Raw genomic sequence first — 25,912 nt, 5'->3', positions numbered from 1 at the left:
CTCTTAGGAGACTCAACACACACACACACACACACACACACACACACACACACACATACACGCCAGAGCACACAAAGTGGTTTTATTGCTGGCCTGCACACACACACACACACACACACACACACACACACACACACACACACACGCCAGAGCACACAAAGTGGTTTTATTGCTGGCCTGGCCTGTACATGAGCCAGAACGAAGACCTTTGGAGGGAGACCCACAGTTTGAGCACAGACTCTCTGGTTTCTGTTCCTTGTTCTGTGCAGAACCCTGCCTGGAGCCATAGTAGCACCTGCAAGGCTGTGACCACGCTAGCTGGTTCTGTGCCATCTACATTTTCAACAGGAAGTCTCAGGAGAACGTTCTGCCTCTGTGCCGGGGCCACTTCCCTACTTCCCAGAACGTTGTGAGGGCCAAGTGGGCAAGTTACTAACCAAGTAAGTTAATTTCCCAATTACTAATCAAGTAATTGGAAAATTAAACTCCTTGTTTCGCTGAGTAGCATGGGAACGCTGAGAGGGTGCATGTCAAAAGGTCTGGTTCTGCTGCTGACACTTGGCTGAAAGGCTAGCATTTCCAAGATGAGCCTCGCTAGATCCCTGTCTCAGAACCTGCAGGAGAAATCAGAAAGGGGAGAGAGGTCCGGTGCCCTGTTCAGGATGGTCTTCCTCTGCACCTGAGAGCGGGTGGATTGCCAGGGTGGTTCCATAACCAAGCGAGGCTGGGACGAAGCCCCAAAGGAGCAGCAGAAGATATGATGTCTTGATTCGTTCGCAAGGGTGGGGGCAGAAGCCGGAGGCGGGGTCTCCCCGGGCCCTTTAGAGACACGTGCGGTTGTTTCCGTGTCTGGGAGATCACATGACCCGGATCAGCTGACCCGTCACGGTGGCGCTCAGCTCTGGTGCTCCGCGCTCCCCGCCCCGCTGCGCCCCGGGGAGCGCAGGACCCTGCAGAGGGGTAAGAGAATCCTCAGGCCTCCTCTCCTTTGTCGCTGCTTCGCCCCGTCACCTGCACGCCAGCCCTCGCTCCTTGCCTCTCCCAACCTTCCCGGCCTGGCACCCCGGAAGCTACTGCGAGGAGGGCCGGGGCCAGGCTCAGCCTCGCGCTGCCCCCAGGGGGCCAGGACCAGATGGCCCAGGGGAGCAGAGGGCGGAAAGTGGTTCTTACAGCAGGATCCGAGGGCTGGTCTCCATCCTCGGGACCCGACATGGAGGAGCTGCTCCGGAGCGTGGAGCGAGACCTGAATATCGATGCCCGGCAGCTGGCCCCGGCGCCGGGGGGCACCCACGTGGTGGCCCTAGTGCCCGCGCGTTGGCTGGCTAGTCTCCGCGAGCGCCGGCTGGGACCCTGCCCCCGGGCCGAGGGCTTGGGTGAAGCGGAAGTCAGGACTCTACTGCAACGCTCGGTACAGAGGCTGCCCGCGGGCTGGACGCGAGTGGAGGTGCACGGGCTGCGGAAACGGAGACTGTCCTACCCGCTGGGCGGAGTCCTGCCCTTTGAGGAGGGGTCCTGTAGCCCTGAGACTCTCACTCGTTTCATGCAGGAGGTGGCTGCCCAGAATTACCGGAACCTGTGGCGCCATGCATACCACACTTACGGGCAGCCCTATAGCCATAGCACTGCCCCCTCTTCTGTACCCGCTCTAGACTCTATAAGAGAGGCTCTACAGAGGGTCTACGGATGCGCCTTCCTGCCAGTGGGTGAATCCATCCAGTGTTCATCAAATGTCAGAGACGGCCCGTCTCGGGGCAGCCCTGCCTGCCCCAGCCTTTTGCGAGCCGAGGCCCTGCTGGAGTCGCCAGAGATGCTGTATGTGGTACACCCTTATGTTCAGTTCTCCCTGCACGATGTAGTTACCTTCAGCCCTGCCAAGCTGACCAACAGCCAAGCCAAGGTGCTTTTCATTCTCTTCCGTGTCCTCAGAGCCATGGATGCCTGTCACCGCCAAGGGCTGGCCTGCGGGGCCCTGTCTTTGCACCACATTGCTGTGGATGAGAAGCTTTGCAGTGAGCTCCGGCTGGACCTGAGTGCTTATGAGATGCCTTCTGAGGATGAGAACCAGGAGGTCTCTGTAGAGAAAAATGGGACAGGTGTGAAATCTGAAAAAGCGGAGGCGGGGAGACCTGCGTGTTCCACCTGCCAGAAGGAACTCAAGGGCCTTGTTCTAGACTGGGTCCATGGCCGCATCAGCAACTTCCACTACCTCATGCAGCTGAATCGGTTGGCAGGCCGACGCCAGGGGGATCCCAACTATCACCCAGTGCTGCCCTGGGTGGTGGACTTCACCACGCCCTATGGGCGCTTCCGAGACCTGCGTAAATCCAAGTTCCGACTCAACAAGGGAGATAAGCAGTTGGACTTCACCTATGAGATGACCCGGCAGGCCTTTGTAGCAGGGGGTGCGGGGGGTGGGGAGCCACCTCACGTTCCTCACCACATCTCTGACGTCCTCTCTGACATCACGTACTACGTCTACAAGGCTCGGCGCACACCCCGCTCCGTACTCTGCGGACATGTCCGAGCACAGTGGGAGCCCCATGAGTATCCTGCCTCCATGGAGCGCATGCAGACCTGGACACCTGATGAGTGCATCCCTGAATTCTACACGGACCCCTCTATCTTTTGCTCCATCCACCCTGACATGCCTGACCTGGATGTGCCAGCCTGGTGCAGTTCTAGCCAGGAGTTTGTGGCTGCCCATAGAGCCCTGCTGGAAAGCTGGGAGGTATCCCAAGACCTGCATCATTGGATTGACCTGACCTTCGGCTACAAACTCCAGGGCAAAGAGGCGGTGAAGGAGAAGAACGTGTGTCTGCACCTGGTGGATGCCCACACCCACCTGACCAGCTACGGCGTAGTACAGCTCTTTGATCAGCCACATCCCCAGCGCCTGGCGGGGGCTCCTACCCTGACGCCTGAGCCTCCACACATCCCCCGGCTCCTGGTCCAGCCCATTCAGGAGGCCACAGGCCAGGAAGACATTCCAGGACAACTTATCAATGGGGTGGGCAGGCTTGTTGTAGAGGCCGCTCCTTGTGAGACAGGCTGGACTAGAGATAGGCCCATGACAGGGGAAGATGACTTAGAACAGGCTACGGAAGCTCTGGATTCTATCTCCCTCCCCGGGAAGGCAGGTGACCAGTTGGGCTCTTCCTCCAGCCAGGCCTCACCTGGCCTGTTGTCTTTCTCAGCCACCTCAGGCTCTCGACCAGGCCGCCGAAGCAGAGCTGCTGGGTTGGACCCTGGAGAGGGCGAAGAGGGGAAGATTGTTCTTCCTGAAGGCTTCAATCCCATCCAGGCCTTGGAGGAGCTGGAGAAAATGGGGAACTTCCTGGCTAAAGGCCTGGGGAGCCAGCTGGAGGTACCCCAACAGCCTCAGGTCCAGCCACCCGTGCGCCTACAGAGCCTCTTCCATCGAGACATGCAGGTGCTGGGTGTGCTGTTGGCTGAAATGGTGTTTGCCACCAGGGTCCGGACGTTGCAGCCTGATGCGCCTCTGTGGGTACGGTTTGAGGCTGTTCGGGCTCTCTGCACACGCCACTCCAAGGACATCCCCGTGTCTCTGCAGCCGGTGCTGGACACACTTCTGCAGCTGAGTGGACCCAGAAGTCCCGTGGTGGTGAAGAAGGGCAAGCTGGACCCACTGTTTGAGTACAGGCCTGTTTCCCAGGGGTTGCCTCCCCCCAGCCCAGCCCAGCTCCTCAGCCCCTTCAGCTCCGTGGTCCCCTTCCCTCCGTACTTCCCAGCACTGCACAGGTTCATTCTGTTGTATCAGGCGAGGCGTGTGGAGGATGAGGCCCAGGGACGGGAGCTGGTGTTTGCTCTGTGGCAGCAACTGGGTGCAGTGCTGACTGACATCACTCCTGAGGGCCTGGAGATCTTGCTGCCTTTCGTGCTGTCCCTCATGTCTGAGGAGCACACGGCTGTGTATACGGCCTGGTACCTGTTTGAACCCGTCGCCAAGGCCCTGGGCCCCAAGAATGCCAATAAGTACCTCCTGAAGCCCCTCATCGGTGCCTACGAGAGCCCTTGCCGGCTGCATGGCCGCTTCTACCTGTACACCGACTGTTTTGTGGCCCAGTTGGTGGTGAGGTTGGGCTTGCAAGCCTTCCTCATCCACCTGCTGCCCCATGTCCTTCAGGTACTAGCTGGGGTGGAGGCCTCCCAGGAGGAGAGCAAAGGCCTGGTTGGAACCACTGAGGATGAGGAAAGCGAGCTCCCAGGGTCCAGGCCTGGCTCCTGTGCCTTCGGGGAGGAGATTCAGATGGATGGGGAGCCTGCTGCTTCCTCAGGCCTGGGACTCCCAGATTACAGGTCAGGCGTCAGCTTCCACGACCAAGCCGACCTGCCGGACACAGAGGATTTCCAGTCTGGACTTTATGTGGCCGAATCTCCACAGCCCCAGGAGGCGGAGGCCATGAGCCTGGGCCAGCTGAGTGACAAGAGCAGTGCCAGTGAGGCCTCACAGGGCGAGGAGCGGGGTGGGGAGGATGGGGGCGCCCCTGTGGACAAGAACAGCCTCAAGTCAGGTGACAGCAGCCAGGACTTGAAGCAAAGTGAGGGCTCCGAAGAGGAGGAGGAGGAGGAAGGCTGTGTGATCTTGGAGGAGGAGGAGGAGGAGACGGATGAAGTCACGGGGACATCTGAGCTCGCTCTGTCTGACACAATGCTGTCCATGGAGACCGTCGTGGCTCCTGATGACGGGAGAGACAGAGAAGAGGAAGAGGAGCCCTTGACAGAGCAGACGGAAGGCAAAGAGCAGAAGATCCTCCTTGGTGAGTCCTTGGGGCCTGGGAGATGTGGGTCAGCCACTCCCCATTTTAGTGTTTCCTGTGCCGCGCATGGGTCCGCCCCATCCCATGGTAGCACAGACGGAGCTTACACCCGAGGTCAAATGGTCTGTGATACAGTGTAATGTGTGAGTGGAAAGGGGGGCTTAGATTTAGCTTTCAGACGTCAGGGAAGGCATCTTTAGAAGAGACACGTTGGGCTAGGGGTGGAGCTTAGTGGTGGAGCACTTGCCTAGTATGCGTGAGGCCCTGGGTGCTTATCTCTAGCACCAGAAAAGTAATTAAGAAGTAAAAGCAAGCAATGGTTGAGGTGTAAAATTGAATGGGAACTGGCAATACTAGGTGTGAAACGGGAAGAGTATTCCAGACAGAGGGAATAGCCTGTGTGCAAGACCTCGAGGCTCTCAGAGTTCCATCAGAGGCAGTGACAGGCCAGAAAGGTTTACTGAGGAGAGGCCAGAGGAGTGGCACCCAGGGGCCAGCCTATATTCAGGGACTTGGGAACATTGCCGTAAGGACGACCTTCCTGCAGGTCTCTCCTGACAAGCCATTTTCCCATAGGTCAGCCTTTACCATGGCTCAGTGGATGGGCCCAGTGTGGTCAGGCTCCCTAGCAGAGCTCCTGCCAGAGTTGGCTGGGCGGGCTGTGCTGTAGCCGGTGGGGTGGGAAGGGTGTTGAGCGAGTTATCTCGCTCAGAGTGTGCTCCTGCCCTGCAGATACGGCCTGCAAGATGGTCCGCTGGCTCTCCGCCAAGCTCGGTCCCACAGTGGCCTCTCGCCATGTGGCCCGGAACCTGCTGCGCCTGCTGACGTCTTGTTATGTGGGTAAGGCCCGTGGTTAGTGCCGGAGACCAGATTTCCTCCCAGGCTTCTGCCCATCCTTAGCCCTCTCCAGGGGATTCCTTCCCCTAACTTCATATCGCTTCCGGGGCAGGTCCTGTAAGCTGCTGCTTTTCTTGGGTTGGGAGAGGGGGCGATCCCAGTCTAGAATGAATAGCCGTTGCCCCACAGTCTGAGAAGGCCGACTTCCCTCCTGCCCTCCACCAGCTTCTCAAAGCCCTTCCTTGGCAGGCCCCACCCGGCAGCAGTTCACTGTCAGCAGTGAGGAGAGCCCCCCTCTGAGTGCGGGCAACATCTACCAGAAGAGGCCGGTGCTCGGGGACATCGTGTCGGGGCCTGTGCTCAGCTGTCTCCTCCACATCGCCCACCTGTATGGAGAGCCTGTTCTTACCTACCAGTACCTGCCCTACATCAGCTACCTGGTCAGTTGCTGGTTCAGCAGGCCTGGGGTGGGGGAGGCTAAGGCCCCAAGGGACTGACCCCCAACCTCTGGGGTCCCAGGAGGTCTGTGGGATGGCCTGGCCCTCATTTATTTATTTTTTTATTTATTCCCAGGTGGCCCCAGGGAACAGCTCAAGCCCCAGCCGACTGAACAGCCGCAAGGAGGCAGGGCTGCTAGCGGCGGTGACGCTGACCCAGAAGATCATCGTGTACCTCTCCGACACCACCCTCATGGACATTCTGCCCCGCATCAGCCATGAGGTCTTGCTGCCTGTGCTGAGCTTCCTCACATCCCTTGTCACAGGGTAGGCCCCTGCTCCATGGGAGAGCCACCTGGCCGAGGGGTCCCCAGGAGGAGCTGGGAAGCTCAGGGGAAAGGAGATAATAGTGGTCTTGGTGATAAGAGTTGTGGTTCCAGTCCTGTGTGTGGTGGCACAGGCCATCAATTCCAGCACCCAGAGGAGGGGAAATTTCTGTGAGTTTGAGGCCAGCCTGGTCTACATAGTGAGAGCTCTAGGCTAGCTAAGGCTACATAGTGAGACTCTGTCTTAAAAAAAAAAAAAAAAAAAAAAAAAGAGCCGGGCAGTGGTGGCGCACGCCTTTAATCCCAGCACCCGGGAGGCAGAGGCAGGCGGATCTCTGTGAGTTCGAGGCCAGCCTGGGCTACCAAGTGAGTTCCAGGAAAAGGCGCAAAGCTACACAGAGAAACCTTGTCTTGAAAAACCAAAAAAAAAAAAAGAAAAAAAGAAAAGGAAAGAGTCCTGGCTCTGGGTTGTTGGTGGGGCTTGGTGAAAGGACTCTTTCCCAGCCTGCAGGAAATGCTACATTTGCGCTCCAGCACCTTAGAAAAACAAAAATAGGAGCTGGAGAAATGGCTCAGGGTTTAAGAGCACTGGCTGCTCTTCCAGGGGACCCAGGTTAGATTCCCAGCACCCATGTGGTGGCTCACAACCATCTGTAACTCCAGTTCCAGGGATCTGATGCCCTCGTCTGGTCTCAGTGGGCACCGCATGCATCGGAACAGACACATGCAGGAAAAACACCCATACACATTTTTAAAAAAAGGAAGTTCCACGTTCTATCCTGACTCTAACCCCGGGAAGCCACACTGTTTTCCTGTGCCTCCATTTCCTTATCTGGTGTGAACTGGTCAGCCTCACAGCTCCTTTTGTTTGAAATTCTTGGTGGACTGGTCAAGTCCTTCAGGGAAGGGCTTGGAACTCACGAGCTCTGTTTCTAGGTTCCCAAGTGGGGCCCAGGCCCGGACTGTCCTGTGCGTGAAGACCGTTAGTCTCATCGCCCTCATCTGCCTGCGCATCGGGCAGGAGATGGTGCAGCAGCACCTGAGCGAGCCTGTGGCCACCTTCTTCCAAGTCTTCTCTCACGTGCATGAGCTCCGGCAGCAGGTAGGCAGGGTGTCTGGGCTGGGCAGGCCAGGCCAGGGCTGTGGACTCGCTGACTCCCCGGGCTTCCCGCCTGCAGGAGCTGCAGCTGGATCCTAAGGGCTGTACTGAGGGCCAGCTGCCAGAGGCCACCTTCTCTGATGGGCATCGACGGCCAGTGGACCCCACCCTGATGGAAGAGCTGCAGAAGGTGTTCACCCTGGAAATGGCGTACACGATCTACGTGCCCTTCTCCTGCCTGTTGGGTATTGCCCGTCACGTTCCTTTGCACAGCGTTGGTGACCACATCGCTTCCCTGGGGCGGGCCCGATGCTCTCACTTCCAGAGTCAGCAGTGGGTTCTTTTTTTTCTTTTTGGACACAGTGTTTCATTTAGCCCAGGCTGACCCTTAACTCTGGATTCTTCTGCTCTTACCTGTCCACTGCTGACATTATAGGCATGTGCCAACACTCATGGTTCTTGATTTTGTGTGTGTATATGATGTGTGTGAGCGTGGGTGCACGCATGCCCTGGCATGTGTGGAAGTGAGAGAAAAAAGTTAGGAGTTGGTTTTCTCCTTCCACTGTGGTTCTGTGGATTGAACTCAGGTGCTGAGTCTCGGCGGCAGGGCCCTCTGCCTGATGAGTCATCTCTAGCTCTTGTTTTTATTTTTTAAAGACGGACTCTTACTGCATAGCCTCATATTTTCCATCCCCCTGCCTCTGCATCTACCTCCTGTGTGCTGGAATTACAGGCATGCACACACACGCACACACACACACACACACACACACACCAGCTCACAGTAGATTTTAAGCACAGTGCTTTCAGAATCAGACCAAACTGATTGGGCCTCAGACCCCAGTTTCCATGGTGATGATCTTAGTTAGGTTATTTGTTTGTTCTGGGTTTTTTTTTGATTGTTCGAGGCAGGGTTTCTCTGTGTGTAGCCCTAGGCAGGGTTTCTCTGTGTGTAGCCCTGGCTGTCCTGTAACTCACTCTGACTGGCCTCGAACTCACAGAGATCTGCCTGGCTCTGCCTCCTGAGTACTGGGATTAAAGGCATGCGCCGCTGCCGCCACCGCCGCCGCCGCCGCCGCCACCACCACCGCCACCACCACCACCCAGCCTAGTTAGCGTTTCTGTTGAACATCATGATAGAACATGACAACCAAAAGCAACTTGGGGAGGAGAGGGTTTATTTCCTCTTACAGCTCTCAGGGTCACATGCTGTCACTGGGGGAAGTCAGGGCAGGGACTTGAGGCAGGAGCTGAAGCGGGAGCCGTGGAAGAACACTGACTTGCTCCTTGTTCCTCATGGCTTGGTTCAGCCTGCTTTTTTGTTGTTATTGGTTTTTTTATTTTTCATTTTATTTTATTTTTTATTTTTTTGGTTTTTTGAGACAAGGTTTCTCTGTGTAGCTCTGGCTGTCCTGGAACTCTCTCTGTAGACCAGGCTGGCCTCAAACTTACAGAGATCCACCTGCCCCTGCCTCCCGAGTGCTGGGGTTAAAGGTGTGCACTGCCATGCTGGGCCATACAAGTCTGGGGACTTGGGGAATACGATGGTCTCCAAAGGAATGGACAGCCTGCCATTTTTGTGGCCTTCCTTATGGGATGGGTGCTGTACTGGGTTTCACTCTGAATAGGATGCGCCTTGCCGTTGTATATGCTATTGTTCCCACAGAATCCTAAGCTCCAAGAGGCAGGACACATCTGTCTTAGTCATTCTGTGTTTGTTGCCAGTATGGTGCCTGGCATATGTGTCTGTCTCTAGAGAGACAGCGCCTATGTCTGTGTATCGATAAAGGAAACTGTTTTTCGGGGGGAGGAAACTGAGGCTCAAAGACAAGGACGTAATTGCCCAGAGTAGCCTAGTCAGTACCTTAAGCCCTGCTCCCTTAGGTGGTAGCAGCCGCCTGTCATCTTCCCTGATCTTGGGATCTTTCCCACTCCCATGCAGGTGACATCATCCGGAAGATCATCCCCAACCACGAGTTGGTCGGGGAGCTGGCAGGATTGTATCTGGAAAGCATCAGCCCGAGCGCTCGAAACCCAGCCAGCATGGAGCCCAGTGTGCCTAGTGCCGGCCCTGAATGGGACCCCCAGAGCGGGAGCTGTCTCCAGGACGATGGCCACTCGGGGACCTTTGGGAGTGTCCTGGTTGGAAATCGCATCCAGATCCCTGACTCTCAACCTGAGAGTCCTGGGCCCCTGGGCCCCATCTCTGGAGTGGGTGGCGGAGGCCTCGGCACCAGGAGCGAAGATAACGCCCTGAAGCGGGAGCTGCCCCGGAGCGCCCACGGGCTGAGCGGGAACTGGCTGGCGTACTGGCAATACGAGATTGGTGTGAACCAGCAGGACGCCCACTTCCACTTTCACCAGATCCGCCTGCAGAGCTTTCTAGGCCACACAGGGGCTGTCAAATGTGTGGCTGCCCTGAGCAGCGAGGACTTCTTTCTGAGTGGCAGCAAGGACCGGACCGTGCGCCTCTGGCCACTGTACAACTATGGGGATGGGACCAGTGAGACAGCCCCCCGCCTCACCTACGCCCAGCACCGCAAGAGTGTCTTCTACGTGGGCCAGCTTGAGGCACCGCAGCATGTGGTGAGCTGTGATGGGACCGTGCACGTCTGGGACCCCTTCACAGGTGAGCGGGCCCAGGTGAGGCCTCTTCTGTGGCTGCTTTACTGTGCCTGAGCCAGGCCGCTGGGAATGGGACCCTAGTGGGAAGTGTATAAGGGCGTAATTTGAGGGGGAAGATTGAGTGAGGTGGGAGCACAGTTAGGGATTAGAGACGGTGGGACCTGAGTTTGAATCCGCTCCCCCAACTTACCCTCCAGCTGCTCTGCTGCTGGCAGCATCTGCTCTCCACCTGTGGGGATCCAAACACTTTGGTTAGGAGAGGATGTGCTTAGGGCTGGCTCAGCCTCACCCGCCATCACTGTAAAGAGGAATGTGAAAGGAGGCGGAGGGAATAGAGGAGCATCAGTGCTAGCAGGTTCGAGCATGCTGTATGAAGGGGAGATTGCTTTGGGGGTGGGACCCTGGCATGGCTATGGAAGCCAATGAATGCATATGAGAGTGCCCTGGAATCGTTTGCATTTTCTTTTTTTTTTTTTTTTTTTTTTTTTTTTTGGTTTTTCGAGACAGGGTTTCTCTGTGTAGCTTTGCGCCTTTCCTGGAGCTCACTTGGTAGCCCAGGCTGGCCTCGAACTCACAGAGATCCGCCTGGCTCTGCCTCCCGAGTGCTGGGATTAAAGGCGTGCGCCACCACCGCCCGGCTCGTTTGCATTTTCTGTGGGTCACTGGGGAAAGGGATGCAGGCGTGGGGTGAGTCAGGGGGCTTGAAGTAACCAGGGCTCTTTGGTAGTCACTGGGTCCCCAAGTGTACTGTGCCCTTTTCCAGGGAAGACCCTTCGCGCCGTGGAACCTTCAGATAGCCGGGTGCCCCTGACGGCTGTGGCCGCCATGCCTGCCCCCCACACCAGCATCACCATGGCCAGCTCGGACTCCACCTTGCGCTTTGTGGACTGCAGGAAGCCTGGCTTGCAGGTCAGGAGGTGTGCAGTTCCCTGTACTCTAGCTGGGGGTCTCTAGGAGCCTGTCGGGGGAAGAAACTCCAAGAGGACTCCAGCAGGAACACGGCAGTGGCAGCCCTGGAGGGGGTGGGGGGGTGGGGGGCTCTGGGATGGACTGGAGTCCGGGGACTTCCCCTCCATGGGGGGAGGGGGAGGGTCAGGCCTCCCGGCTTTGTGGGCTCCAGTGGGGTGGGCTGCAGTATTGTGCGGGTGTGTGTGTGTGTGTGTGTGTGTGTGTGTGACTGGCATTCGAGCATAGTCTACCTCTGTCTGCAGCATGAGTTTCGCCTGGGCGGAGGGCTGAACCCTGGGCTTGTTCGCGCCCTGGCGGTCAGCCCCAGTGGCCGGAGCGTTGTGGCTGGCTTCTCCTCGGGCTTCATGGTGCTGCTGGACACCCGCACGGGCCTGGTTCTACGAGGCTGGCCAGCCCACGAGGGGGACATTCTACAGATCAAGGTGACTGCCTGCCTTAGGTCCCTCCCTTCACTTCTGCTTAGAGCCTGGCCCGAGCGAGGACAGGCTTATGCTGATAACCCCTTATACCTACTCAGGGACATCCGATGGGTAGGGAAGGTGGCCCTCGCAGGCCAGCTCAGGAGCCAGCTTGCATAGGAGGCAGGCTAGGGCCAGGAACCAGGGCTAGCCCTGACCCTGCTGCTCCACAGAGATGTTCTAATGAGTAACCCTTGTCCATATTTGCCTTGCTTGGAGGATCAGGGGTCGCGCCCTGTCCGTGACCCAGTTCAGGTTAAATAAAGCTCAGCCTGGAGGCTGTTTACTGCCTGGAGACCACTGAGCAGAGTCCATGCCCCCTGCTGGGCTGTCCTGATGGGGGCAGGAGCAGGCCCAGGTGTGGGCATCATGTTCCCGCCTTCTATATTCAGTCACAGGCCTCAGGGAATGCTCAGGAAGTTCTGGGGCTGCTTGTGGGGGGATTTCTCCCAGCCCCTGGAACTCCCCTCCCCAGCATGGATGGAGGCTAAGGTCATGCTCCTGGGGAGTGTAGGCTGCCCTCAGCTCCGTCCAGAGCCCCGGGGACATTCTGAGAAAGTGTCAGGATGGCTCTGGGGTCATCCTGTGTCAATTCCAGGTCTCTTTGAGGCTTCTCTGGACCTCAGTGTTTTCCCATGTGAAATGAGGATGGCGCCAGGTGCTCTTTCAGAAGATCCGAGTCTTGTTCTCAGCATAAGCATTGGGTAGCTCCAAACTGCCTGTGACTCCAGCTCTAGGGGATTCAACACCCTTATGGCCTCTGTGGGTACCTGCCCTCATATGGCATACATGCATGATTATGCATTGCACACACACACACAAGCACGCACACACACACACACACAAGCACACATACACACACACACAAGCACACATACACACAAATAAATGTAAAAAGAGGAGAATGGCAGCATATACCTCACAGGTTGTTAGGTAGATGCGGTAATGCAGGTGTGTGTGTGTAGCACAATGCCTGCACAGAATTGTTGGAATTTTTTTCTTTATTTTTTTAAAAGATTTACATTTATTTATTTGTTTTTTTGTTTGTTTGTTTGTTTGTTTGTCTGTTAAGCAGTCTCTCTACATAGCCCTGGCTGTCCGAGAATTCACTATGTAGACTAGGCTGGCTTCAAACTCACAGAGATCCCCCTGCTTCTGCCTCCTGAGTTCTGATATTAAAGTTTTGCACCACCACACTCAGCTATTTTATATATAGAAGTGGGGTTTTTGTTTGTTTGTTCATTTGTTTAGTTGTTTTTTTGTCTTTTTTTTTCAAGTTTTATTTATTTATTTATCATGTATACAGCATGTATGACTGCAGGCCTGAAGAGGGCACTAGATCTCATTACAGATGGTTGTGAGCCACCAAGTGGTTGCTGGGAATTGAACTCAGGACCTCTGGAAGAACAGTCAGTGCTCTTAACCTCTGAGCCATCTCTCCAGCCCTGTTTTTAGTTTTTTTGAGATAGAGTTTCTTGTGTAGCTGTGGCTATCATGGATCTTGCTCTGTAGACCAGGCTGGCCTCAAACTCTCGGAGATCTGCCTGCCTCTGCCTCCAGAGTGCTGGGATTAAAGGTGTGCACCACCATCACTTGGTTTATGGGAGTGTTTTGCGTGCTTGTGTGTAAGTGAACACTACCTTCATCCAGTGCTAGCTAGCAGAAGTCAGACGGGTGTCAGATCCTGTGGAACTGGAGTTACAGATGTGGAGTTACAGATGGTTGGGAGCCACCATGTGGGCGCTGGGAGTTGAACCCAGGTCATTTGCAAGAGTTAGGAAGTACTTTCAACTTCTAAGTCATCTTTCCAGCCCCGTATACTCCCCAACCCCACCCCCCAGCTGAGAACCATCTACCACTGAGCTAAATCCCCAAACCCGTCTTTTTTTTTTTTTTTTTTTTAAACAGGGTTTCTCTATATAGTCCTGGCTGTCTTGGAGTAGCATCAGTTCTTAAATGAGAGTAATGATTAAAATTTTTTTGTTTTTCCCTTTTTTTGGTTAATTTGTTTTATTTGTGCTTTAAGATAAAGTCTGACCCTGAACCCCCTGGTGGCCTGGAGCTTGCTATGTAGACCAGGCTGGCTTCAAATTTATTCTCAGTGTTGGACTTATGGGCTTGTGCGATTCATGGCAATCATCTTGCCCAGACAATGATGATTATGTTAATAACATATCTAATTTTTCTTTCTTTCTTTTTTTTTTTTTTTTTTGGTTTTTTGAGACAGGGTTTTTCTGTGTAGCTTTGCGCCTTTCCTGGAACTCACTCTGTAGCCTAGGCTGGCCTCGAACTCACAGAGATCCACCTGCCTCTGCTTCCTGAGTGCTGGGATTAAAGGTGTGCGCCACCACTGCCAGGCCTAATTTTTCTTTTGAAGACGAGATCTCACTGTATATCTCCCCAACCCTGGCTGACCTAGGGAAATCACTGTGTAGACCAGGCTGATCTGAATTCACAGAGATCTGCCCTCTGAGTGCTGACATTCAGGGCATTCTGGAATGGTCGTGAAGTTTGATGTGTAGACAGGATCCCCAGGCCACTACTGAAACTGTCTGTCTGCTCCCACACTCTACAGGCCATCGAGGGCAGCACGCTGGTCAGCTCCTCTTCCGACCACTCCCTGACTGTCTGGAAGGAGCTGGAGCAGAAGCCAACTCACCACTACAAGTCAGCGTCCGACCCCATCCACACCTTCGACCTGTACGGCAGCGAGGTGGTCACTGGCACTGTAGCCAACAAGATTGGCATCTGTTCCCTGCTTGATCCACCCTCTCAGGCCACCACCAAGCTCAGTTCCGAGAACTTCCGTGGCACACTCACTAGCCTGGCCTTGCTGCCCACGAAACGCCACCTCCTGCTGGGCTCGGACAATGGCATCATCCGCCTCCTGGCCTAGGTCCAGGCAGGAGTTGGCTGAGGGCAGGGGTGAGATGGCACCCCTTAGGTCCAGCTGCTCATTCTTGAGCTCTCAGCTCCCTCTAAGCAAGCCCCAGGCTCTGGGTACCCACAAGGCCTGCCATCTGGAATCATGCGGCTCCTGAATCTCCAAGGCCATGAAGTCGCATCATTCATGAAACTCGGGAGATGCTGTTCCTAACCAGCAAGAAGAGGAACAGGGAAAAGCATTATGATCCCCGTTGCTCCCCAACTCTGCCTTCTGATTCACATGGGGACGGGGAAGCTCCAGGACATGAAGGGAGATTAGCCAGCTTCTTTTAGCCAAGCTCTCCCTAGTCCTATCTCCCGAGGATAGGAAACTGCTCCTATCCGGGGTACTGATGGTACCTGGACTCTAGCCTAAGGAGGGCTGGCCGTGACCTAGGAGTTTAAGGGCTTGGTGTGGGGTTTCAGTATTCACTCAGCCAGGTCTTCCCAGTATGGGACCAGAAAAGGGGGCAAATGGGGGAGTGGGGCCAGGGAAGAGGAGGTTCTGGCCCCAGCTGGTCCAGGAATGAATCCATGCCTTGCCTTGGTACCCTAAACCACAGTGTTTGTGCCTTGAGCCAGGGAGGCAGCCCGTGGCTCCAGCACCCCTGGGGAGAAGGGGCAACAGGAATCATCTCTGCATCTCAGGTCCCTCCCAGGGGATGAGAAGATCCTGGCATCTCTTGAGTCCCCATTTGGAGCAGAGAAGAGGTCTGAGGTATGCCCCCAGCTGCCTCCTCACTGTCTGCAATCCATGTAAATAGGATCAATAAATTCTTTGGAAGAGCCATGGGGCTGAGTGAGGCTGTGTTGTGTTTTGTTTTACCCAGGCTGGGCTCAGTTCTGCCTCAGCCTTCCAAGGAGCTGGGGTTACTGGTGTGTGTCACCATGTCTGGCTTATGGCTTATCTTTGATTTTTTTGAGATGGTCTCATGTAGCTCAGACTGATTTTAATCTTGGGATGACCCTCCTGCCCAAAGCAAAGTCCTGGGATTATAGGCATGAACCACCAGGCCCAACGTTTAACTTTTAGAGACTTTTTTTTTTAATGTGCATGAGTGTTCTGCCCACATGTATGTATGTGCATCATATGTGTGTCTGGACCCCGTGGAGGTCAGAGGAGGGTATCATATTCCCTAGAACTGGAGTTAATGGATGGTTGTGATCAGTGTGGATCCTGAGAACTGAACCTGGATCCACTGCGAGAGCAGTCAGTACTCTTAACCACAGAGCCACCTCTCTAGTCCCTATGCCCAGGTTTTTTGTTTTTTTTTTTTGTTTTTTTTTTTTTAAATACAAGTTCTAAGCTAGGTGGTGGTGGTGGTGGTGGCGGCGCGGCGGCGGCGGCGGACGCCTTTAATCCCAGCACTCAGTAGGCAGAGGCAGGCAGATCTCTGTGAGTTCGAGGCCAGCCTGGTCTACAGAGGGAGATCCAGGACAGGCACCAAAATGACACAGAGAAACCCTGTCTCGAAAAACCTAAATAAATAAATAAATAAATAAATAAATACAAGTTCTTTGTAGCTCAAACTACTGGCCTTGAACTTGGTGTGTAGCTGAGGTTGACCTTGTCTTCCCAATCCTCTTACCTTTCCCCTCTAAGTGCTGATACTGTCTATAGGCCTGTACCACCATGCCTAACACTTTATCCTGATGGCAGTAGGGCCAGGAAAGCCAAGACCTGGTCGTTTCCAGGGCTGTGGAGAGCAGAGCAAGAGGGTAGAGAGGGAGCCATTGTCCTCTGGTTGCCTTGGATGTGGGGCAGCTGGTCTGGGTGGCCTCGGGCAAGATTCCAGATCCCTCATCCTTGGGGAAAGTAGGGAAAGTGAATGTTGCTGCTGAAGAGGTGGACCCTGGGAGGGCCTGCCTCTGCTGAGTCTCATCTCTCCACCCCGTCTTGGGGCCTAGGCCAAAGGTAGCCAACCAGAATCCTGGGCTTGCTCCAGGCTCCTGTGGCCTCCCCTTCCCTGAGGCAGCTGTGATGACGGTCGGTGGTGGGAAGACAGGAATTTGGGGACAAGGAATCTGATTGTGACTCTGGTCCCAGTTCTGTGCCCTTAGTCAAATCACACAGCCTCCCCGAGCCTAACTGGCCGTGGATCATCCCCATGCTGAGGGGTCATTAGAAGGCTTACCAGGCCCCTGAGCATCCTGGATCTACCCTCTTGCCTAGCCAGCCCCAGCCTCTTCAACTGTCTGCTCCTGTACCTCCCTTCTCCAGGCTCGGGCAGGGTTCTGGGTGACTGTCTTAGGATCAGCAGTCCTGATGGGAAAGGGGCTTCTGGCCCCCAAATCAATGTTTAACGGGATGTTTCGGGTCAATATTTACCAGCCGGGAAAGCAAGCTGAACGGGGGTTGGCTGAGAGCAAAGGTCCTGTGGGAGGAGAGAGCTGGGCCCGGCTGGCCGCAGCAGGCAGAGCGTGGGGAACAAGTGGGTCCAGGAGAACACTGTGTGCTGTAGCAAAAGCAGCCTGACGAGGTAGGATGGAGGGGTGCCGCCTGCGCCTGCTCGGGGAAGCAGAGGAGGTGGGGAGCTGCCCTCTCAGCAAGGGGTCTGGCTGAACTTAATCAGGGAACCTGAAGTTTCACAGCCGCCTAGGGTGGCGGGGAGCAGAAGTGTGGGCAGCTCCAGAAGTCCCTCTAGACCCTCCAAACCTAGAGGCCTGTTGTTGTCAAGAAGAATCATTGACCCAGGCTAAGGCTCTTGGACATCAAGGTGGGGGCTGGGGACCACAGAAGGACCCTCCAGAAGAGCTGGCCTGGAGACAAGGCCTGGGGAGGGCTGGAGGACAGGAAGCCTTTACTGGAAGCCCTAGGCTAAGGCTTGCACAACCCCCTCCGCCAGCCTGGCTTCCCCTAAGCACCCTGGAGCAGACTTGGGGGCAGAGCTGGGATGAGGCCTGTGGTTCCCATAAGTCCAAAGGTATCTGGGCCAGTCATTCATTGGGTTCTGCTACTAGGTCAACAAAGCCGCTTTCTGGCTGCTCTGCCACCCCAGCTGAGCTCTCGGGACCTTCGGGTAGGACCTGGGCAGCCTGAGAAAGGCTGGAAGAAATGAACGACAGGTTAGATGGATTCTCTGGGGTGGGAAGCCTTCTCAGCTGTGGATCACTGAGGGCCAGGCATCATACTCAAGTGTTTACAAAGGCTCTTATTTTTGGTCCTCAAACTCTCCATGGGAGGAGGAAAGACTTCTGCCATGATTTTACAAGACAAGGTAAAGCCCAAAGGCATTAAGGGAAGTGCCACAGGTCCTGTGGCAAGAAGCAGAGCCCAGATTTGAACCCAGGTCTCATCCACAATGCGAGGCCTAAAGAATGAAGACTAATTGAGAAACTATGAGAGTGAGGGAAAAAATCATGGCAATCCAACCTCTCGGGATGGGGACCACGGCTAATATGTTTTGGGTGTGAGCCTAAGTTCTGTAGCCTGATGGGGTCAGGGAGCCCGTGGGTAGCAGTCTGCTGCCTGGCGTTTGAGCGTGATGTGGGAACTAACCCTTCCTGTTCTGGATACAGGATCATGGCGCGACTCTGGGGGCTCCTGGTGCTCAGCTTGTCCTGTCTGCAAAGCCCCTGCTCCATGGTGAGGCTGGGCTGAGGTCTGGGTTGGAAGAGGTCAGTCAGGTTGAAGAAGATGCTGGGCAGGGCCGCGTTTGGGAGAGGCCAGAAGGGTAGAGAGGAAGAATGCTGAGTCCAGGGAGGGGTTGGCTCTGGGGGGCTCACTCCCTGCCTTGGTCACCCTTTTCTCCACAGTTCTCCCCCGTGAGCACTACGGATCTCCTGGGCCAGCAGGTACACAACAGTGAGGGCTGTGGGGGAAAGAGCCCAGGGGTCTCACCTCAGTCTTGGGCCAAGTGGGGACCTCTGGGGAGCACCATCTACTTCCTTCTTTCTACAGCCAATGAGCGAGCAGGCCCAGCAGAAGCTGCCTCCACTTGCTCTCCTCAAGTTGGGCAGCCAGGTACAATCAGGAGGGGCTGGGAAGAGTAAGTGGGTTCAGAGGGAGGAGGGCCAATCAGCAGGAGTGGCGGGATGGGGGAGGGGAGACGCGGTCACAGGACTGATGTTCAGGGCTTCAGAGGGCATAGGGTGGGAAAGACCCCAGATGACTCTTCCTCTCCCCTCCGATCTGGGACCAGGCCTTGCGGCCCTGTGGCACCAGGAGTGTGAGGGAGACACAGAATCTGAAGCTGCCCCCTTGACCTTTCACCTCTGATCTGTCCTTGTAGGATCTTGGTGGCCACGCTACCCTGGAGAGGTCCCCAGGAGTCTGCAAGAGTCCCCCCACTGCAGAGGAGACTCGCAGGCTGTCTCAGGCCATGATGGCTTTTACTGCTGACCTGTTCTCCTTGGTGGCCCAGACATCCACCAGCTCCAACCTTGTCCTGTCACCGCTGAGTGTGGCCCTGGCACTCTCTCACCTGGCACTAGGTACGGGGGCAGCAGCACCTGTCCAGAAGAACTAGGAAGTCGCAAGGACTTGAGTGCTGCAGAGGCGGTCCATGGGTGGTTCCTCCATCAGGGACGACACATGGCTGTTTGGTAGCATGCAGGTGCCCAAGCTGTCACCACCCTCTGTGAGTCAGGAATCCGGGGATGGCCCGAGGATGTGGTGATTGACAAATCCCCCTCGTTATGTTAGCACAAGAATTTGACAGCTGCAATATCTTCCCCGGGACATGAGTGTCTCACTGTGGGAGACCGCGGTCCAGGGAGGGAAGGTACCTCGAGTGAGGTGACATTGCCCAGCTTGTCAGCAGCAGAAATGGAAGCGGAATTTAGCCGGGCAGTGGTGGCGCACGCCTTTAATCCCAGCACTCGGGAGGCAGAGCCAGGCGGATCTCTGTGAGTTCGAGGCCAGCCTGGGCTACCAAGTGAGCTCCAGGAAAGGTGCAAAGCTACATAGAGAAACCCTGTCTCGAAAAACCAAAAAAAAAAAAAAAAAAAAAAAAAGAAAACAAAAAGAAAGAAAGCGGAATTTGGGAGTCTGGTAGCTCAGTGGATGTGGGAGGGGAGGGCAGCAGTGGCCTGTGGTCACGTTCGTCACGGGGATGTGAGAATGTGGGAGCGGGCCGTGGGGCAAGCAAGAACCCGTGGCCTGGGCCTCAGCCCACTCGGTCCCTGTCAGGTGCTCGGAACCAAACGCTGCAGAGCTTGCACCGAGCGTTGCACGTGAACACAGGATCCTGCCTTCCCCACCTGCTGAGCCATCTCTGCCAGAATCTAAGCCCCGGGACAATCCGACTGGCCGCCAGAATATACCTGCAGAAGGGTAGGTGGTGATGGCCGTCAGCTGCCCAGGAGCTGCTCTGTCGCCAGGGAACAAGGGTGAGGGAGGGGGGCTTAGCCTCGGGGAGGCAAAGCACTGGTGGCCGTGGAGGCCCCGGCCCTGGGATGAGCTTGTGACTCACGGTGTGCAGGGTTTCCCATCAAAGAGGATTTCCTGGAGCAGTCGGAACGGCTCTTTGGTGCAAAGCCCGTGAAACTGGCTGGAAACCAGGAGGAAGACCTGGCGAACATCAACCAATGGGTGAAGGAGGCCACGGAGGGGAAGATTGAGGATTTCCTCTCTGAGCTGCCAGATAACACCGTGTTGCTTCTCCTCAATGCCATCCACTTTCACGGTGCACTGTTCTTCTTAAGCCCCTCACCCTGACAGCCCCACCTGCCCTGTAGGCTGAGAGGGGCCGCGTAAGCTTTGCTCTGAGGTTGCTAGGCCGTGAAGCAGGGGATTGCCTGGGCGTGTGAGGAGGAAGCTCAGAGGCTGGCTGAAGCTGTGGAGGACAGACTGCCTGAGAGAAAACTGGGGCTGCAGAGGGACGGAGAAATGCAAGCCTAGATGTAGGGAAGATGCCTAAGTTCCACTGGGTGTCCGCACTGGGGGCGTGGCTTCACCTTCGTTTGTTTGTTTTTCAAGACAGGGTTTCTCTGTGTAATGGCTCAGGCTGTCCTGGAACTCACTCTGTAGACCAGGCTGGCCTCGAACTCAGAGATCCACCTGCCTCTGCCTCCTTAGTGCTGGGATTAAAGGCGCGTGCCACCACCAGCACCAGCACCAGCACCAGCACCAGCAGCAGCTTTGGCTTCCACTTCTTGTTTCTTGAGTGGATTCTAGCTGGGATGGGCGGGAGGCGGGTCGTATATTACATGGCTCCTGCCTTCTGCCTGGCTGCAGGTTTCTGGAGGACCCAATTTGACCCAAGCCTCACCCAGAAAGACTCCTTCCACCTGGACGAGCAGTTCACAGTGCCCGTGGACATGATGCAGGCACAGTCGTACCCTCTGCGCTGGTTCCTGCTGGAGCAACCTGAGATACAGGTCACCCTGGCTTTCCCAGCAAACTAGGCCTGGTGTTGGGAGGGGATAAAAGGCTGTGCAGGGACCTCAGGGGTGAAGGGAGTACCCCATTTTCTTTGTGGTCTGGCCTCTGGGGATATGTAGTTCTGGAAGGGCCTGTTATGCCTGAACCCAGGTTCATTTGCTCAAAGAAAATATACAGAGCTTTTGCAAATGCCAGATATTGTGGAGATGCTGTTCTCTGCATTGGAGTCTTAGGGGCTCTCAAGGAGACCAGGGCCCTGCTCCTACGGGAAGGTAAGAGTTCCCACGAGAGCTTCTCGGCAGGGAGGATTCTGCCAGGTTGGGTTTACTGCTCCGGACATTCTGATTGGATGGAGCTCTGCACCAAGCTGTCTCAGCTAAGGCTTCCCTTGCTTCTAGCCTCACTGTGGCTCCTTGGCTGGGATACTCACCTTTGCGCCCATCATCTGTGGCTGAGATAACAGTATGGGCTAGTTTTGTTTGTCTTAGGGTCTGGCAGTCTTACACAGGCTGGCTTTGAACTCATGATCCTCCTGCCCTAGCTGTCTTGAGTGCTGGGACCCCAGGTGTTTGCCACCACGCCTACTCACCAACTTGGTTGGTTGGTTTTAGTAGGCAAGCAGGGCACAGCACAGTCAGTTCTGCAGGAAGGAGCCATGTGGGCAGCTTGGCTTCTCTCTAGCTCATGTTGAGAGAATGATGGCCTGGTCAGCCCCCCTTAGCTTCTCGTCTTCCTGTTGCTCCCTCCCTCAAAGTCCTGTCTACCCACTGTTTCTTCATCCTCTGGCTCCATCTCCCCATCCTCCTCCGGCCAGACCTGGCACTCATCTCCCACTGGCAGAGGACCTGCCTGCAGGCCTGTGCTGGAACCTCAGGGAGGCATGGCTTCAAGAGTCTTGAGCCTGGTGGTTTCCATTCGGCTGTAACTGCAGTAATTCTTCAAAAAGGGTCTTGTGACCCGAGTGTGGTGGCTTACACCATAATCCCGGCACTCAAAAGATTGAGAGTTTGAAGATAGTCAGAGTTACATAACCAGACCCTGTTGAAAGAGGAAAAAAAATCGCATTCCAAATCTTGGCATGTACAGCAAACTCATTGGGTGAAGGAGAAAGGTGAGAGAGGCAGGATTCCTTCCTACCCTTTCCAGTGGCTCCTCTCCAAGGCATTTGGAAAGCCAGAGGCCCCCACCTATCGTACACAGGGAAACCTGAGAGGCAAAGACAGGGAGGTCCATTGCTTGTTTGTACAGCTAGCTGATAGCAGATGGAGAACTGGGTTTGTAGGGAAGACACTGCTAGAAGATTCACCAGTATGGTTGGACACGTAGCTCAGCTGAGTACTTGCCTGGCATGCACAAAGCCCTCTGTTCAACCTCTGTGGGGCACATCTGTCATCCCTAGCGCTTTTGAGAAGGAGGCAGGAGGATCAAAAGTTCAAGGTGGAGAAATGAGTCGTCAGTTAAGAGTACTTGCTGCTCTTTCAGAGGACCGGGGTTCGATTCCCAGCCCCCATGAGGCAGCCCACAAACATCTGTAACTCCAGTTCCAGGGGATATGATGCCCTCTTCTGCACTCTGAGGGCACCCCAAGTCCAATGATACATAGACATACATCCAGGCAAAATACCTATACACATAAAATAAAAATAAATCTTAAAAAGAAATTCAAGATCATCCTGAGTTACACAGAGTTTAAGGACAGCCTGAGATACATAACCCTGTCTAAAAAACAAACCAAAATGAAAATTGGGCGTGATGTTATAGCTTTGTAATCCCAGCACTCAGGAAGCAAGCGAAGCAAGAGAATCAGAAGTTCAGTTATCCTTGGCTAAATAGTTTTTCAAAGCCAGCTTGGGATTCATGAGACCCTATGTTCAAAAACTGGGTAGGGGGTGTGATGGCACACATCTTTACTCCCAGCACTCAAGAGGCAGAGGCAGAGGCAGAAGAATCTCTGTGAGTTCAAGGCCAGCCTGGTCTACACAGTGAATTTCAGGACAGCCAAGGCTCCACAGAGAAAGTATGCCTAGAAACAACAACAAAAAGACGTTTTTTTTTAAAAAAAAAGGTAGAAAGTAATTTAGGGAGACAACTTGTGTCAGCCTACCTCTGGCCTTCACACACACATGTGCAAACACACAGCCATACAGACGTGTGTATGTGTATGCACACACAGAGATTTAAAAGCATTATCCCATTTGGTCATGGCACCTTGCAAAGGGCCAGTGAGAGTACTCCATTTTGCAGGTGAAGTGAAGGCACACTGAACTTGAAGTCTCAGAAGTACAGAAGCAATTTTGGCCCAGCCCCCAGGTTTTGTCTGGCCCTCATGTTCTCTCCTTTCTTATCTGTAGGTGGCTCATTTCCCCTTTAAGAACAACATGAGCTTTGTGGTCATGATGCCCACTCATTTTGAATGGAACGTGTCTCAGGTACTGGCCAACCTGACCTTGGACACTTTGTATCATCCCTCACTGCGGGAGAAGCCCACTAAGGTGCGGCTGCCAAAACTCCATTTGAAGCAGCAGCTGGACCTGGTCGCCACCCTCGGCCAGCTAGGTAAGTGGGCTGGGGATAGGGTGGCCCCAGGTGGTCTGGCAGGGCGTGGGAGGAGAGGCCTCCAGCTGGCCGTGTATCTGAGTCAGAGGTAGCCTAGCATCCTGGATGGGAGCCATTGATATGCTCCCGTAGACCTTCTGTCCTGGCATGGATTGGAATGAACTACTCTGTTGCCTGAGCACTACAAAGAATCCTGGGTAAAGAGTTCAGGGTGGGCTGGGCAGTGGTGGCACACACCTTTAACCCAGCACTCGGGAGGCAGAGCCAGGCAGATCTCTGTGAGATCGAGGCCAGCCTGGGCTACAGAGGGAGATCCAGGACAGGTACCAAAACTACACAGAGAAACCCTGTCTCAAAAAAAAAAAAAAAAAAAAAAGAGTTCATCGTCTAGCTTGGAAAGGGGTGAGGAGAAGCTGGGGTCACTGTGTTAAATGCTGCAACTACTCTGCATTTAGTTGTGAATTCACCGTGTACAAAGTACTCAGTCTAATGGAGTGAGTGGACACATGCAGACTCGGGTACTTTCTTTAGTGTGAGTGGTAAGTCAGAGTGTGTCTCTCCAATTCACCTCAGAGAATATCAAACTGGTACCCAGTGTAGACTTTGATTGAAAAAAAAAAAAGTTTCTAGAAGTGGTGTCTAGGTTGAGACTTGAAGGTTGAACAGGTGCCAATCAATCGGTGGGTTCAAGTGTTCTCTTTGGCCAGGGTGCCAGACAGGTCCAGGCAGCCTGGGGGCAGCACTGACTCACCATCTGTTGCTCTGAGCAGGCCTGCAGGAATTGTTCCAGGGCCCAGACCTGCGTGGGATCTCTGACCAGAGTCTGGTGGTGTCTAGCGTACAGCACCAGTCTACCATGGAACTCAGTGAGGCTGGCGTGGAGGCAGCCGCAGCCACGAGCACCGCCATGAACCGAATGTCTGTCTCCTCCTTTGCGGTGAACCGACCCTTCCTCTTCTTCATCATGGAGGACGCCTTAGGCATGCCCCTCTTTGTGGGCAGCGTGAGGAACCCCAACCCGAGTGCACAGCCCCAGCCCCAGGAACAGCAAGATTCCCCCGACAACCGGGTCTTCCGGCATGAAAAAGCTGACTTTCCCGGAGACAAGACCTTTGGTCCTGATTTGAAACTTGCACCCCCCTTGGATGATGATTACCCCCAGTTTAGCACCCCCAAGTGAGGAGGGGCCCTGGGCAGCAGCATCCTGAGTCCCCGTCTGGATCAGCCTCTCAACTCCTGTGACTCTTTCCAACCAGCTTTGTGGGATAGGGTGGGGCCTGGGGAGGCAGTCTCCGGGGAAAGGAGCCATTCTCCTGCAGTAGCTCCTGGGGATAGGAGGTGGGGTGGGATCTGGGAGAAGGCAGGCGAAAGGAATCTTCATTTCTTCCAAAGGAGTTCAGAGGGTGACCTTTTGTGGGATGGGCACTGGTGGATACAGTTCCGGCTAGAGGTGCAGGCAGAAGCAGCAGGCCACCTTTAGACATGTCCCCAGACACCCTGAGCTCAGACGCTGGCCTTGGAGTTGTGTTCCATGGCTGGAGGTTGACCTCCTCTGACTCTGTTGGACCTTGCTGAAGACCTCCAGGCCCCCACCCATGTCCCACCACCCCAGTCACCCCTCTGGTCTTTGGAGATACCAACACTGCCAGGACCCGCTTCCTTTCCTCTCTCTTGTCCTCCTCTTCAGGAAGCTCAGGGGCTGAGGCAGGGAGGGGCCTCTTTAGCTCCCAAGACTCTTTTGTAAAGTTTTTGTAGTGACTTTTATGCCACCTGAATAAAGAATGAATGGGCCGGGCTGGTTCGACGTCTCGGTTCTGGGCAAGTGGATGTGGCTGGGAGGCAGCCAGAGGGCAGATTGCGCTGAGCCCTCTCTGTGCCACGTTTGGTCTCTGGCCACATGCCAGTCCTCTCTAGGTCTACCTTCATGCCAGCCTGGCTCAGCTCTTAGCCTTTCCCTCTGTGTGCGCCTCAGGCAGCCGGTAACAAGGACGGCTCAGAACTGGCAATTAGGGAGCTAACGGGTCTCTAATTACACCCCAGCTGCTTTGCCAGGAGCAGGCGCCCGCCAGCCGGGGGCAGGCTGACAGCTGGAGGCTGGCAGTGTCTGAGGGTTGGGGGGATGTCGTTGGGGATACCTTGGCACCGGACTGGCTACTTCCTGTGGGAGAGCAGGAGCTGGAGGCAGAACTGGTGTCCATGTGGGTGGTGATGGCTGCCCTCTGGGGCAGGCACATCTCCCTGCTGGAATCTCCTGTGTGAGTGCAGGGTGTCCATGTGGCAGTAGCCCTCTGGAGCCCTAATGTGCCGGGGTGGGGGGCGGGCAATGAGGGTGGGATAAGAGACTGGTGTGGGATCCTGATGCTGCTAAACTGCTTCTGCGTGCGTGCGTGCGTGCGTGCGTGCGTGCGTGCGTGTGTGTGTGTGTGGCGGGGGTGGGCAGATATTACACTAGGGGAATATGTGGCGTGTCAGAGGGTGAGGGTCAGAGGGCAATGTCAGAGGACGAGGGCCCTTAATTGAGACTTGAACAGTGGCGCAAGGAGCGGGCAGGGCTAGGAGGGAAGGCCTATCCAGCAG

General features: G+C 55.1%; 2 protein-coding genes across 5 annotated transcripts; both read left to right on the top strand.

Moving 5' to 3' along the window:
• Window positions 1-237: 237 nt before the first annotated feature.
• Window positions 238-15,244, top strand: Wdr81 (WD repeat domain 81). Of its 2 annotated transcripts, XM_006977387.4 has the most exons (10): window positions 238-4,778; window positions 5,511-5,618; window positions 5,865-6,055; window positions 6,189-6,379; window positions 7,315-7,480; window positions 7,557-7,722; window positions 9,420-10,106; window positions 10,866-11,011; window positions 11,314-11,493; window positions 14,105-15,244. In XM_006977387.4, the coding sequence occupies exons 1-10, from the start codon at window positions 1,133-1,135 to the stop codon at window positions 14,423-14,425; spliced, it is 5,802 nt and encodes a 1,933-aa protein (XP_006977449.1). In that variant the 5' UTR covers window positions 238-1,132; the 3' UTR covers window positions 14,426-15,244. The 2 variants fall into 2 exon arrangements, with proteins under 2 accessions (XP_006977449.1, XP_015851664.1); XM_015996178.3 differs by lacking the exon at window positions 14,105-15,244 and having other exon boundaries at window positions 273-4,778; window positions 10,866-11,019; window positions 11,314-11,487.
• Window positions 15,245-16,796: 1,552 nt separating this feature from the next.
• Serpinf2 (serpin family F member 2) lies at window positions 16,797-25,126 on the top strand. 3 transcript variants are annotated; one of them, XM_006977386.4, is made up of 11 exons: window positions 16,797-16,934; window positions 17,416-17,520; window positions 17,974-18,040; window positions 18,211-18,249; window positions 18,356-18,418; window positions 18,687-18,888; window positions 19,586-19,729; window positions 19,878-20,081; window positions 20,633-20,775; window positions 23,131-23,335; window positions 24,106-25,126. In XM_006977386.4, exons 2-11 carry the CDS (start codon window positions 17,510-17,512, stop codon window positions 24,513-24,515), a joined length of 1,488 nt encoding a protein of 495 aa, XP_006977448.1. In that variant the 5' UTR covers window positions 16,797-16,934; window positions 17,416-17,509; the 3' UTR covers window positions 24,516-25,126. The 3 variants fall into 3 exon arrangements, with proteins under 3 accessions (XP_006977448.1, XP_015851673.1, XP_042138334.1); XM_042282400.2 differs by having other exon boundaries at window positions 16,902-16,981; XM_015996187.3 differs by lacking the exon at window positions 17,416-17,520 and having other exon boundaries at window positions 16,830-16,934.
• Window positions 25,127-25,912: the final 786 nt, after the last annotated feature.

The sequence above is a fragment of the Peromyscus maniculatus genome, chromosome 8 (assembly GCF_049852395.1).
Source record: "Peromyscus maniculatus bairdii isolate BWxNUB_F1_BW_parent chromosome 8, HU_Pman_BW_mat_3.1, whole genome shotgun sequence".
NCBI lineage: Eukaryota > Metazoa > Chordata > Mammalia > Rodentia > Cricetidae > Peromyscus > Peromyscus maniculatus.
This window is presented reverse-complemented; position numbering and strand designations above follow the sequence as displayed.

What these genes read in the sequence shown, in the direction of transcription:
- Wdr81 (XM_006977387.4), top strand. Translation starts at nt 1,133, where the DNA reads ATGGCCCAGGGGAGCAGAGGGCGGAAAGTGGTTCTTACAGCAGGATCC. An exon ending in GCTGACGTCTTGTTATGTGG is followed by an intron (nt 5,619 to 5,864) that starts GTAAGGCCCGTG and finishes CTTCCTTGGCAG; the next exon opens with GCCCCACCCGGCAGCAGTTC. An exon ending in GGGACATTCTACAGATCAAG is followed by an intron (nt 11,494 to 14,104) that starts GTGACTGCCTGC and finishes CACACTCTACAG; the next exon opens with GCCATCGAGGGCAGCACGCT.
- Serpinf2 (XM_006977386.4), top strand. An exon ending in TCCTCAAGTTGGGCAGCCAG is followed by an intron (nt 18,419 to 18,686) that starts GTACAATCAGGA and finishes CTGTCCTTGTAG; the next exon opens with GATCTTGGTGGCCACGCTAC. An exon ending in TGGAGCAACCTGAGATACAG is followed by an intron (nt 20,776 to 23,130) that starts GTCACCCTGGCT and finishes TCTTATCTGTAG; the next exon opens with GTGGCTCATTTCCCCTTTAA.